The sequence below is a fragment of the Primulina huaijiensis genome, chromosome 2, assembly GCF_012295235.1.
Source record: "Primulina huaijiensis isolate GDHJ02 chromosome 2, ASM1229523v2, whole genome shotgun sequence".
In the NCBI taxonomy this organism is placed as follows: Eukaryota; Viridiplantae; Streptophyta; class Magnoliopsida; order Lamiales; family Gesneriaceae; genus Primulina; species Primulina huaijiensis.
The window spans coordinates 32,130,332-32,142,499 of record NC_133307.1 but is presented as its reverse complement, the minus strand read 5'-3'; the positions used below and the strand labels follow the sequence as shown (position 1 = coordinate 32,142,499).

The 12,168-nt window shown below is 37.2% G+C and overlaps 3 protein-coding genes and 1 long non-coding RNA gene across 4 annotated transcripts; 3 read left to right on the top strand and 1 right to left on the bottom strand.

Moving 5' to 3' along the window:
* The first annotated feature begins 460 nt into the window (after window positions 1-460).
* On the top strand, window positions 461-4,481 carry LOC140971773 (serine/threonine-protein kinase KIPK1-like). Its single transcript, XM_073434261.1, has 3 exons — window positions 461-713; window positions 1,187-3,290; window positions 3,373-4,481. The coding sequence occupies exons 2-3, from the start codon at window positions 1,393-1,395 to the stop codon at window positions 4,217-4,219; spliced, it is 2,745 nt and encodes a 914-aa protein (XP_073290362.1). The 5' UTR covers window positions 461-713; window positions 1,187-1,392; the 3' UTR covers window positions 4,220-4,481.
* A 284-nt stretch (window positions 4,482-4,765) lies between these two features.
* LOC140962066 (uncharacterized) lies at window positions 4,766-6,116 on the top strand. The gene is made up of 3 exons (XR_012172448.1): window positions 4,766-4,947; window positions 5,058-5,094; window positions 5,195-6,116. It is a non-coding gene; the product is annotated as an uncharacterized lncRNA (long non-coding RNA).
* A 774-nt stretch (window positions 6,117-6,890) lies between these two features.
* LOC140971772 (tyrosine-protein phosphatase RLPH2-like) lies at window positions 6,891-8,878 on the top strand. Its single transcript, XM_073434260.1, has 4 exons — window positions 6,891-7,477; window positions 8,105-8,172; window positions 8,307-8,486; window positions 8,567-8,878. The coding sequence occupies exons 1-4, from the start codon at window positions 6,955-6,957 to the stop codon at window positions 8,735-8,737; spliced, it is 942 nt and encodes a 313-aa protein (XP_073290361.1). The 5' UTR covers window positions 6,891-6,954; the 3' UTR covers window positions 8,738-8,878.
* Window positions 8,879-11,602: 2,724 nt separating this feature from the next.
* LOC140958528 (ethylene-responsive transcription factor ERF024-like) lies at window positions 11,603-12,151 on the bottom strand. Its single transcript, XM_073416015.1, has one exon. The coding sequence runs from the start codon at window positions 12,149-12,151 to the stop codon at window positions 11,603-11,605; it is 549 nt and encodes a 182-aa protein (XP_073272116.1).
* Between the last annotated feature and the right edge of the window lie 17 nt (window positions 12,152-12,168).

Sequence of the window (12,168 nt, the reverse complement as noted above, 5' to 3'; positions counted from 1 at the left end):
TAATTTTGATATGTTTTACATTCATACTACGCATTTATATAAATATCGATGAAATGATATTAGCGTGTTGAATGATTAATTTTTCTTAGTGATCACATTAATATTTTTTGTTGGGGAATTTGTCTTTTTTCTTTTTTGTTTTTAGTTTTTTCTTATGGGGCTCTCAGATTTTTTTATTTTTTAAAAATATTTTTAAATTATTCGAGATAATTATCTAAAAATATTTATTTAATTAATCAGAAATATATTATCTATTTTAATGAGCAGTTTTATTTTTGTTGGATAAATTATCAAATAAATAATTAATAAATTAAGAATTGATGTTTATTACAAGGGATCAAGCGTATAAATGTAAATGATTAGATCCAAAATCCGAATCCAAAGTCATTAAAGTGTGCCAATCAGAACGTCAGTAGAACAAAGTTTATGTCAAAAAAAATAAAATGAAATGAAAACAGTAAATCCCAAAAATTAATACAGAGATTTTAGTGAGAGAAACCCATCATTGTCCACCGAATAACCTTCGCGAGAATCAGAAGAACGTCACTTTTCTCTTTAGGGTTCTTTTCTTTTTCCTGTTTCTTATATGTAATGTGATGAACGATAAAGAAGCAGCAAAAATAGTCCAGGGTTAAAGTGACGGGTTGAAGTTCTTGGAAAATAAAGGAGAAAAGATTTTTTCCTGTTACTCTGCGAGGAGTGGATCTCTTTAGGTACCATTATCTAGCACTTATCTTGTTGCTGATCTGTTCTTTTTTCCCCCTGCTGAAATGCTGTAGTTCTTGAACTATCCGTGTTTTGTTTTTCAGTTTTCTGTTTCCTAATGTTTTTTCTAAACCAAACACTTTCTTTGTGTACAATTTTTTTTTTTTAAAAAAATCGAAAATATCATTTGCCGATTTCTGATACTTGATACATAATCTTTCCCGATTTTATAATTTAACCGGTAATATGATACATCGTCTACAGCAATTGTTAGTTAAAAAGTGCAGTTTCACGGTTTTTTCTCCCAATCTGCTTGTGCTCACTTGGGACTTTCTATGTTTTGGTAATTGTTCTGAGGAGGACATTATATTATAATATATATTAAAGATGCTATCTAAATTTTTGAAAAATGATTCTGGGTTTAGGAAGCACACAGACATGTAATAATATTTGTGGTTGTTCTGTGTAATCTTTTATTCAGGTTGCCAAGAGTGAGATAACTGAATGCTGGGGAAGGAGTGGTGAAGGTTATAGAGAAGATGAAATTTTTTTAGCTGTGGGAAGCTTTATTCCATGTACTGATGTGGTCCTGTGATCCTGAATTGAGTTTCAGAGATGAACGGCTGTGATTGTACGAGTTTAAGACTTTTCAAATATTTGTCCTAAATTCGTTGGATTCATCATCTTATGCTGTTTAAGCATATGGGTTCTTTCAGTAGATCTTGTGAAATAGTTGAGGTAAAGGATGATCCAAATTTAGTTCCGCGACACCACAGAGAGCCTAAGCCGCCAATCTTGAAAAAAGGATCAAGTAAAGGTTTGGAAGATGATATAAACAAGCTTTTTGAAGCAGTGAATCTCAGAGCATGTAAAAGTTTGGATCTTTCAGACTCATGGAGAAATGCCTCAAAGAAGCCAATGCGACCTGCTGGTTCTTATTCGCCCGGAATTGGATTTTCAGAGCCCGTCTCTCTGAAACAGGCTCTAAGGGGAATGTGCATTTCTCAGGCAGCAGAGATGGCTTCCCTGAAACGATTTTCGATGCCCGCATCGCCTAGGATATCAGAATCTGGGAGAATCTCAAATTTCTCACTGCCTGCTGGAGGTGGATCATGCAGAACTACAATTTATCGGGTGCCAGAAGATGGAACCTTGCGTTCTTCTGAAACGTCACCTTGTTGCGTTCAAGAATCTGTGGTGGAGTTGAATGCTGAAAGTTCCGGTCCATGTAGTAGTTTTGGTGTCAAACCAATCATAAAGAATGTTGGGAGTATTGCTACTGAATCCAATGGAGATAGTTCAAGGATGTCCCGGTTCTTGCCTAAGAATCTGCCAACTCCTAAGACCAAGTCCCCAAATCGTAGTACCGATTCTGGCCTGCCTAGGAACCTACCATCGCCTAAGACCAAGTCCCCGAATCCAAGTACAAATACTTCTCCTCGTTTGCCTATTGCTGTAGTCATTCAGAGTACTAAATCGTCTCCTGTCCATCATAATAATATTTCACCCATTTCAAAACCTGAAGCAGAAAAATTATGTTCAAATGAAGAAAAACAAAGTGTACGGACCAATGGTCAAGAAAATGTGAAAAAGCCGGATAAGAAAACTTCTGGTTCAAATAAGCTGGTCATTACTTCACGTGAGGATTCTTGCACTTCGTTGGTGGACAAAGAAGCACCCAAGCCAAGACGAAAACCGAGACACAATGTAACTCCGCCTAGTGCCGTAAAAAGTAATAAGGATGTCAAGTCAACACGAAGTGCCACTCGCGCTGTCAAGCCCATTATCATAAACAAGAATCTTGTTATTAAGAAATCAAAGAAAGTAGCGGTATCAGATGAAGCTGTTTCAAAAACATCTTCTGAAGTAGATAGTGGTTCTGGGCAATTAATCTGCGAAAGGTGTCAGTGTTCTTTAAGAGATCCATGTAAGGATTCGGAATTGGATCCTTCAGAAACTTCTGATGCTAATGTGGTTACAACTACCCAGAACTTTGATGCAAAGAAGCCCGAAGTAATTCACAAAACTTGGGAGAATAGATGTGCACCTATCACTAAGGGGTGTAACATGACCTTGAAATCCATCGAGAAAGGAGATATCTCACAGAGCTCAAAGAGCAGTATTTGTGATTTTAGTAGTAGCACAACTAGCCTTAGTGAAGAGAGCAATCTAAGCGGATCAGCTTGCAGCAATAGACCGCACATGTCGAAGGATGTGAGGTGGGAAGCAATCAATCTCATAAGGAAACGATATGGTTTCATAGGATTGAGTCACTTTAATTTGTTGAAAAAACTTGGTTCGGGAGACATTGGTACGGTTTATCTTGCTGAACTTGTGGGGACAAACTGTCTTTTCGCAATAAAGGTGATGGATAATGAGTTCTTGGTTAGGAGAAAGAAGATGCCTCGGGCCCAAACGGAGCGAGAGATACTCAGGATGCTTGATCACCCATTTCTTCCTACACTTTATGCCCAGTTTACATCGGACAATTTATCATGTTTGGTGATGGAGTTTTGTCCTGGTGGAGATCTACACGTCCTACGACAGAAACAGCCTGGCCGGTACTTTCCTGAACAGGCAGCAAGGTATGTAATTTGAGGACTGAAAGATTTGCTAGGTATTTGAAATGTGTTGTGTTGATTTTATACTAATATTTGGATCTTACAGATTCTATGTCGCTGAAGTTCTTCTTGCTCTGGAATATCTGCACATGCTCGGTATAATTTACCGGGATCTTAAACCTGAAAACATATTGGTTCGTGAAGATGGCCACATAATGCTGTCGGATTTCGACCTTTCTCTTAGATGTTCTGTCAACCCGACTCTCGTGAAATCATCATCCTTGCTAATAGAGCCTCCTAGGATCTCCGGTCCGTGCGCGGGATCCAACTGCATCGACCCTTTTTGTACCGGGCCATCATGTAAAGTATCGTGCTTTAGCCCTAGGCTTTTACCTGCCACATCGAGATCAAGAAAACTAAAAGCTCTTGCTGCAGCACAGGCTAGACTTCTACCCCAGCTTGTTGCTGAACCAACCGAGGCACGATCCAATTCTTTCGTTGGTACACATGAATACTTAGCTCCAGAGATCATCAAAGGTGAAGGTCATGGAAGTGCGGTTGATTGGTGGACATTTGGTGTTTTTCTCTACGAACTTCTATACGGGAAAGCACCCTATAAAGGTGCTGGAAATGAAGAGACTTTAGCTAATGTGGTACTGCAGAATCTCAAATTTCCAGATACCCCAATTGTTAGTTTTCATGCCAGGGATCTCATCCGGGGTCTGTTGGTGAAAGAACCCGAGAATCGTTTGGGCACGGAAACAGGAGCTGCTGAGATCAAGCGGCATCCTTTCTTTGATGGCCTGAACTGGGCTCTTATACGCTGCTCCATTCCACCTCAAATTCCTGAGTTCTGTGATGTTGGTGAATCACACGCCCGTTCTCAGGAGAAGGGGAAATATTTTCTGGATTATAGTTCCACCGGAGAACATCTAGAGTTCGAGTTGTTCTAGTGAAAACATGTTCATCTTGGAGAAGTCAGTGTCATGTAGGTTCTAAGACTTATCGATTCTAGTTGGTTCCTGGGAGAAAAAAATGGTAAAATCTTGATCCAGCTATGTAGTTTGTATCCAGTAAAATGTGTGTGGGTAAAAAATGTTCCGGGATATTTTACGTAATCTCGGTGGTTTGATACGAGGCAAATGGACAGATGGTTGTCGATGGGGGTTTTGCTTGAACCTAGTCGATAAATTTGGAGCTAATGATTTTATTTAATGTTACTTGGGGTGAAACCTAAGCAAGAAAGCCAAATAATTTACATGAACCGATTTATTGAACCAAGTTTAAACCAATCAACCGTATGTTTTTTGATCTCGCAATATATTTGAGTAATACAACTTACATGATAATGAAGACTTTCATGATTCATCCATCTTTGTTCTGAATGTGACAAATCCACGATGATTTATTCTTGTATTAAATAAAAAAATTTATATATGAGGTTCTAATTTTTTCAAATTTTACCACCTACATCTCGAATGCGTAATCGTGTCTGCCTAATCATCGTCCGCTGACGCTCCCGCAGCTGCCAGAGGGCAAGAGCTTACTACACTCGTAAATTTTGCATCTTTCTCCTGCTGATTCAATTTCGATTTCATGACTCAGTCTTTGCTAGTGTGGAGTAATTTTAGGGCAAATGAATTAGCTCACTACTGTGGAAATTAGGACGCGATCACGAAAGGTTGAGCTCGTTGATAGGCTATTAATTTTGTGTTTAACAGTGCATGATCACGATGCGTATGCTTGTATATATAGATTTTTGATCTTTGTGCGTGTTCATGGTTGTTGCAGAGGAAATCATGTGAACTGCAGGCAAAAATGACAGAAGGTTTTTTCCCTTGCATGGCTTAATATTTTGGATCCATGGATTATATAACTGGAAATGAGTACCTTCTAAATAAATTAATGCTGCAATTTCTTTCTTCCAGCGTAGAATGATCGGCATGATGGTAAAAGAAAATGTGAGGCCTTGTGGCTTATTTTCAAAATATCTCATCAGAGGAGTCGATACATTTTTTACTTTTACATCCGGAGGAACGAAATCTCCAAGGAATTGTCTGAGTTCTGCTTGGATCAGGGATATGCAGATCGAAACTTAATTGCAATGTGGAAGAAGGTTTGTCGGTCTAGTTTAATTCTTTTCCTACTTTGTCTTGGAGTTTCTTCATGGCAGAGGCATAACTTTCCCATGCTTATCCATGCCTTGGACTTCCCTTTGTGCTTGAGATGGATGGGAGTTGTAAATTTACTCAGCTTGATGTTTCTGTTATATTTATTTTCTTCAACAATTTGAATACTTCAATTTGTTCTGCAAATCAATGGTATAGGAAATGGAACCTGCACTGGATTGATGCAGTTGAGCTTCTAGTTTGAATTCTTGGCATTCTTTAACCCACACATATTGTCTGATTTCTCTTCGATTACACCCTTCTCAATCGCAGCCTGGTTATGAAAGACTTTGCTGTTTAAAGTGCATCCAACCCCGGGATCATAACTTTCAAACTACATGTGTGCGCCGCGTCCCGAAGCATTCACGGGAGAAAATGCTATAGAATGTGTTCATTGTGGCTGCGGGGGTTACACTAGCGGAGATTAACTGAGTTCACATCGACTGCCAAAATCCTACCGATTGTGTGTCAGTGAAAAGATTGGGAGTTCATATCTTGTTTTTAGGATTGTGTTCTGTTCTCTTTGTTGTGGATGCGATTTCTTGCTCAAACTTCAAGGACTCTTTAGTTGGCTTAGGTTTTATTGCTTTGTGATCAAAAGTATGCTATGCCCTGCGAGTTTTAAAACTCGCGGTGGACACAGTTTTTTTAATTTGTCTCTTACGTGCAATTCAAAGGCAATCCGATATTAGGAATCTTTAAAATTAACGTATTGATTAAGTAATTTAAAAAGTTAAATAAATTAAAGAATTTAAAGTATTTTTTATGCAAATCAAACTTAAACTGTAAATATGATTGTATGTACTTCTAGATTAAAATTTTATTGTTGCAGCTACAATTATTTATTATTTTAATCTTTTAATGCAACACTAAGTAAAACATTTTGAAATCAAATGAAGATATTTCCTGTTGAATATTAATATTTCAAGAAATCAAGTGTAATTAAATGAGATTTTTAAATCATACACACACTGACATTGTGTAGTTTGGTTTCCTTTTCTAATTCCTGATATATTTTTTTTTGAATGGTAAGCTTGGAACTATATTAAGATAAATGGTTCATTACAAACTCGACCAACCAACGAGAAAAATCACCAAACAGAGTGTGAAGGGACTGACAGAAAAAACTTAACCAAATTATAGGTAACTATATTAGACAACCTAGGCTCATAAACTATGCCTGATATTTTTTGTGGAGTTAAAAAGTGAACACTTATAAAATATAAATAATTAATGAAGGAGACACGCACACACATTTTTAACTGGCGCAAGAGCGAGTAGAATGTAGAACGCATGAACTGAACTTAGATCCGCCCGTTCACGTCGGATCCGACGGCTGACAAATTAAAACCTGTCTGTCCAAATTCCTCGAACTTTTCAGTGTTTTCACACACCACCCATAATAAATTAATAATAATAGATTCTTCAAATTCATCATCCTTGAATTGATTATAATAATAATTATAAATAAATAAATCAATCAATCACTGTTAAGCTCCACACAAGAAAATTGTTACTCTATGGCGGACCCCTTTTCCGTACCAAAACAAAGAGTGGTCTGCGGCATCGGTGACATCCATGGATACATGGACAAGCTCCAGAACCTGTGGTCAAATCTTGAAATCGCCGTAGGCCCATCGGATTTCAACACAGCACTCATCATATTCTTGGGTGATTATTGCGACAGGGGCCCCGACACCCAGAAAGTGATCGATTTCTTGATTTCTTTGCCCACAAAATATCCCAATCAGACCCATGTCTTCCTCTGCGGCAATCATGACCTCGCATTTGCTGCATTTTTGGGGGTTCTGCCGAGCCCTCCTGATGGGTCTCCATTTTCGGAGACGTGGAAAGAGTATGAGATGAATGAGGAAAAAGAAGGATGGTATAAAGGGGAAGGTTATGAAAATATGCATTTGCAAGGGCGGAGGTGGGCTGGCAGGATGGTTGGGTTCAATTATGTCAAGAAGACCGAGTACAAGGGTTCAATTTACGATGCAGGTCCCACTTTTGAGTCGTATGGGGTTCCCCATGGCTCTGCTGGTATGGATGTTTTCAAATATTTGAGCTTTCTTTGATTTGGATTTTTGGTTGAAAAAGTTGTCTTTTTTGGTCTAATTTTGGAACTTGGTAAATGACTTGAGCTTCTTAAATTTTCCGTCACATGATCCAAAATTGAGTATAAATGAGATATATACTATATTATGCAGGGAAGTTCTATCAAATTTTCATTACGAACAACTGTTATTACAACTTAAGCTCCAAGCTTTCGAACAATCATGTTGAACTTCGAGTTTGGTGAATCGAGTACATGTTGAAAACCGTTAAGTCAATTAGGTTCATCTCACAATCCTAAAATGGATAGATGGAATTGTTTTTTATCCTGGTTCTAAAGGAGATTGTGGATGCCGAATTAGTTGGGAATGCAATTGTAATGAAGTTCTGGTTACTTTCCTATGATTTCCACGTAAATACGTAATACTCCACAGCTTAATGAATTTGAATTTGAATTTGAATTTGAATTTGAATTTGAATTTTCTAACGAGCATGTGGAAGGGTTTCTCATTAATTCGATGTAGAAATTTATCTTTTGACCACACTCGTGCGATCCTGGGTGTTTTTTTAGGTTTGAGTACCATAGTTTGATCCCCAAGAATTCGAATTTAACAGATTTAATGAAGGCAGTCTCGGAAGAACACAAGAAATTTCTTGCTGATTTGGTTTGGGTCCATGAAGAGGTGAGGGAGCATCTACTCTACCTTCCATCTTGTCTGACTTTTCCAACTAACCTTATTCAGGGCAGATCGATTTTATGTGGAGCGATGACATCTTGGAGTTTTGATGAACATCCTGTGTTTTCTTGATTTTGTAGGATAATGTCTATATCCAAACCGAGCAAGGGTTGCAAAATTGTAAACTAATCGCTGTACACGCTGGCCTAGAGAAAGGTAAAAGAGTTGTAGAGCAGATAAATCATCTCAAGTCCAAAGACACGAGAATCCCCAAAGTTGAAGCTCTAAGTGGAAGAAAGAACGTCTGGAATATTCCCGAGGTAATTCCTATCTTTCCATTACTCTAAAACAAGATATTTTTAAAACAAAAACACCTACATTTTTGCATATTTTTATGTAGGAATTGACTAGAATTCCGACTATTGTGATAAGTGGTCACCATGCAAAGGTTCATATTGAAGATTTCAGATTGATAATTGATGAAGGTGGCGGCATTGAAACTAATCCTGTGGCGGCAATTGTGCTTCCTTCGAAAAATTTGGTTCGAAACTCTGATAAATTGGTAAAATAGTTTCAAGTTTGTCGGGTCATTAGAATTTCTTTTTTGAGAGGCGCTCATCAGAAGTTATTGCATCTTAGAATTGCAAATATGTTGCACCATACGCAGTTTTTCACATTTGTTCCTCATTTTTAGATGGCAACTTTCTGCGTATCGAGGACCATAAATCATAAGCTAACTGGGCCTAAATTTCTGAACATTCAGTAAAACAGAAGACGAACCAGAATTTGCCACTCATGTTCATAAACAGATAGAATAGGAGATAGGACTACTTGTTTCAGTCAGTTCTGAGAAAAGTCCGCCGAAGCAAATTAAATCTTAAACCGAGGGAAACAAACCTAAGGAACTTATAAACACTAAGAACTCATATTTGAGATAACCAAACTCAGTTGATTTAGCTGAAATCATGTATGCTCCATCCAACTTCAAACTGCAAAGAAAGTGAAAAACCTCTTCCAGCGCCATGCCAACAGCAAAAATGCTAAAGGAAAGACAAGAAATACCTTCAACAACATTGCCATCGCACACGTTTCTGGTTCGGGGATTTCAACTTTTTCTTACTCTATTTGATATCTTGGTTATCTCCTACTCCAAGTCGATTGAGGAAATGGATATATTGGTTAACTCTCATTTTTTTAAATCTTACACGGTTTTATGGTTTCAAACTTTATCACAAGTGAGTTCTTCAGTATCTTCGCTTTGTGGCCAGCGAACCGTCCCTGCAGGAGGATCACCGCCTTGTTTGGCTTCAGAAACTTCACCATTTTGCTCACCTTTGCGGTTGTTGGCCTGCTGAGAAAGCGAAAGTTCGGTAAACAGTGCGTGTTAGGGGTTAGTGTTTTTTAGAACTCGAGGGCTTACCAACTACTTGGGCTTTCCATTAGAAGTTATACGGGCTTTCCATAATAGACCTAATCCTTCCCTGGGCCTTTGACGTATGAATTTATGAATAATGAGGCCCATTAAGGGATGTCAGGTGCAGTTACTCGCTTTTCCCCACATTTTTTTATATCGAGTGCTTGTACTTTTTTTAAAAACTCGATAATATTCACTATGTTTTGGATTGAATTATATGACGGTATTTATTTACTATTAATCGGAATATTAACCATAAATATGGGTTATTATTAATTTATCAACATTTAACAAAGTCTATTCGGCATATTTGCGATAAATCCTATTTAGTATCTATCTTTACTTGCCCAAATAGTTTGAAAAACATGGCCTCTCTGTCACATCTTGATAATTTCCCATTTTCTCTGTGACCCAGATAATAAGAAAGTTGTATAATTTCCGGTAAAGAATGGTAATTTTGGTGTAATAATGGTTCATACAGACAAATTAATGTATAGAGAATCGGTAATTTTAAGTCGCTACAAGCTAGCTAGCTGGTCTAAATGAACAGGAAATGCATGTTTACATACATTTTTAATTAATTAAATATCTACAGTTCTGATATTTTTCCGATAAAATATTGAATAAGCATAGTCATTGGTGTAAGCGTGCCAATGAAAATGAGACACGGGTTTAGAAGGTTATTATCATTCTAGAGAAATGATTATTAAGGTTTAGTGGTCCTAATAAAGTTGCTCAAACTTCTAATTATCTATTATCTTGACTGCAAGAAAATAATTCAAGCTCGATCTTGTGCACTGAAGCACAACACTATTAACGTAATTTAATTTAATTTCAATGTTACACATCAGAAAACCTTAAATATCTAACAATCAACCCAACTTGATTGCTTATTTCAACTAACCCCTTGTTGTTAATTTAATTTAATTAACGTAATTTGATCTTATACTCGAATATTATAAAATATTAATATGTTTCTTATTGAATTTATTTGATCAGTTACGTTATGATTTCTTTTGAATGAATTCAAATAATTTTTATTCATATTTAATAAAATTCCAATGCATTAACGTTAAGTTAAATTTGATTTGATATTCTAGTATCTTGCTAGTTTGTAATATATTTATTATTATTTTTTATATAAATATATCCAAAATAATAAGAGAAGGTACTGATAAGCTATTTGAACAAAATATAGCGAAATGACCTTGAAATCGAACTTGTAAAAAAACTAAGGTTGTGATTGGAAGGAATTATTTGATTTAGAATGTAATTGATTTGAGTAGGGATTTGAATAGTGAATATGACATTACACTTATCTTGGGTGCATATCAAATCTATCATAATCATCACTGCATTTGCATAAGTTAAAGGTGTGGTAAATTTAAAATCTATCAAATATAAATTCATCCAATCAATCAAATGGATGATTTCAAATCCCTCCATCCAATCACGGCCTAATTGAATTCAAATATTTTTAATTTGCCATTGAGCACGAATTAGCTCAATTTGAATAATTTGAGCTCAAACTCTCCTACAAAAATCTATATATATTGGATTTTCGAGTTAAAAATATCGGCTTCCCACTGTGTGTATATTCCTCGCGCTTTAATTCATGAAAGTTACGAAGTAGTATCTTAAAACTTAATGAACTAAAACAGTTGGGCTAAAAAATTTTTGAAAAAAAAAAAAACTTTGACACTTAATCGGTGCTATATGAGCAAGTTGACGTTTTAAATCCATATCTCGTTTAATGTTTTAACTTTTTAAGACACGAGTAGTACTGTAAAAACCATTCCGGTTTGTTAAGGCAAGCATTAGGTGCAACTAATATTGGTACATTTCTTGAAAACAAATTAAAGAGGGATCATTAAATCCTTTAATTACAAGCAAACATACACACTGCTACTAGCATGATTTCATCCTTAATATATTTATTCTACAGCAGACAAAAATTCTTATTCTTGAAGTAAAATGCGACTTCGTTTTGAAAAACGCGAACGGAAGTCCGGGTTTAATTATTTAGGGATAATTCCAGAGGTTATCATCTTGTGTATTTTCATCTGCATCGAAACAAAGGGGTGGAGGACTCATCAGCATTCCCTGAGCCATATTTAACAGGACATTGGGCATATCAAAGATCAAATCCTCGTCAACAAACTCATCCACAGGAGGTGGTGTTTGGAATGTGTTCCTGCCGCTGCTAATAGCATCCACTGCTGCAGCCACGGCCGCCGCGGCACTGGCGGCGGCGGCCTGGATGTCCCGTGGGGTGGTGGAAGCTGGGACAGGTAAAAAGGGAGCTGAGTTTGGGAAGTTGAGTTCAGCTTCTTTGCCTTTAAGGGCAAGCGAAGCCACATCATAGGCCACAGCCGCCATTTCAGCGGTGGCGAATGTCCCAAGCCATATTCTGTTTGGTGTTCTTGGCTCCCGGATTTCGGAAACCCATTTTCCGCTGCTCTTTCTACGTCTCACCCCGCGGAATGTTTTGCTGCCGGAAAAGATGTTCGCTTCTCCTTCAGATGTTGGCGATATGCTGCCGCCGCCTCGTTCACTTAATCGTGGGTACATTGTAGCAGTATATATAT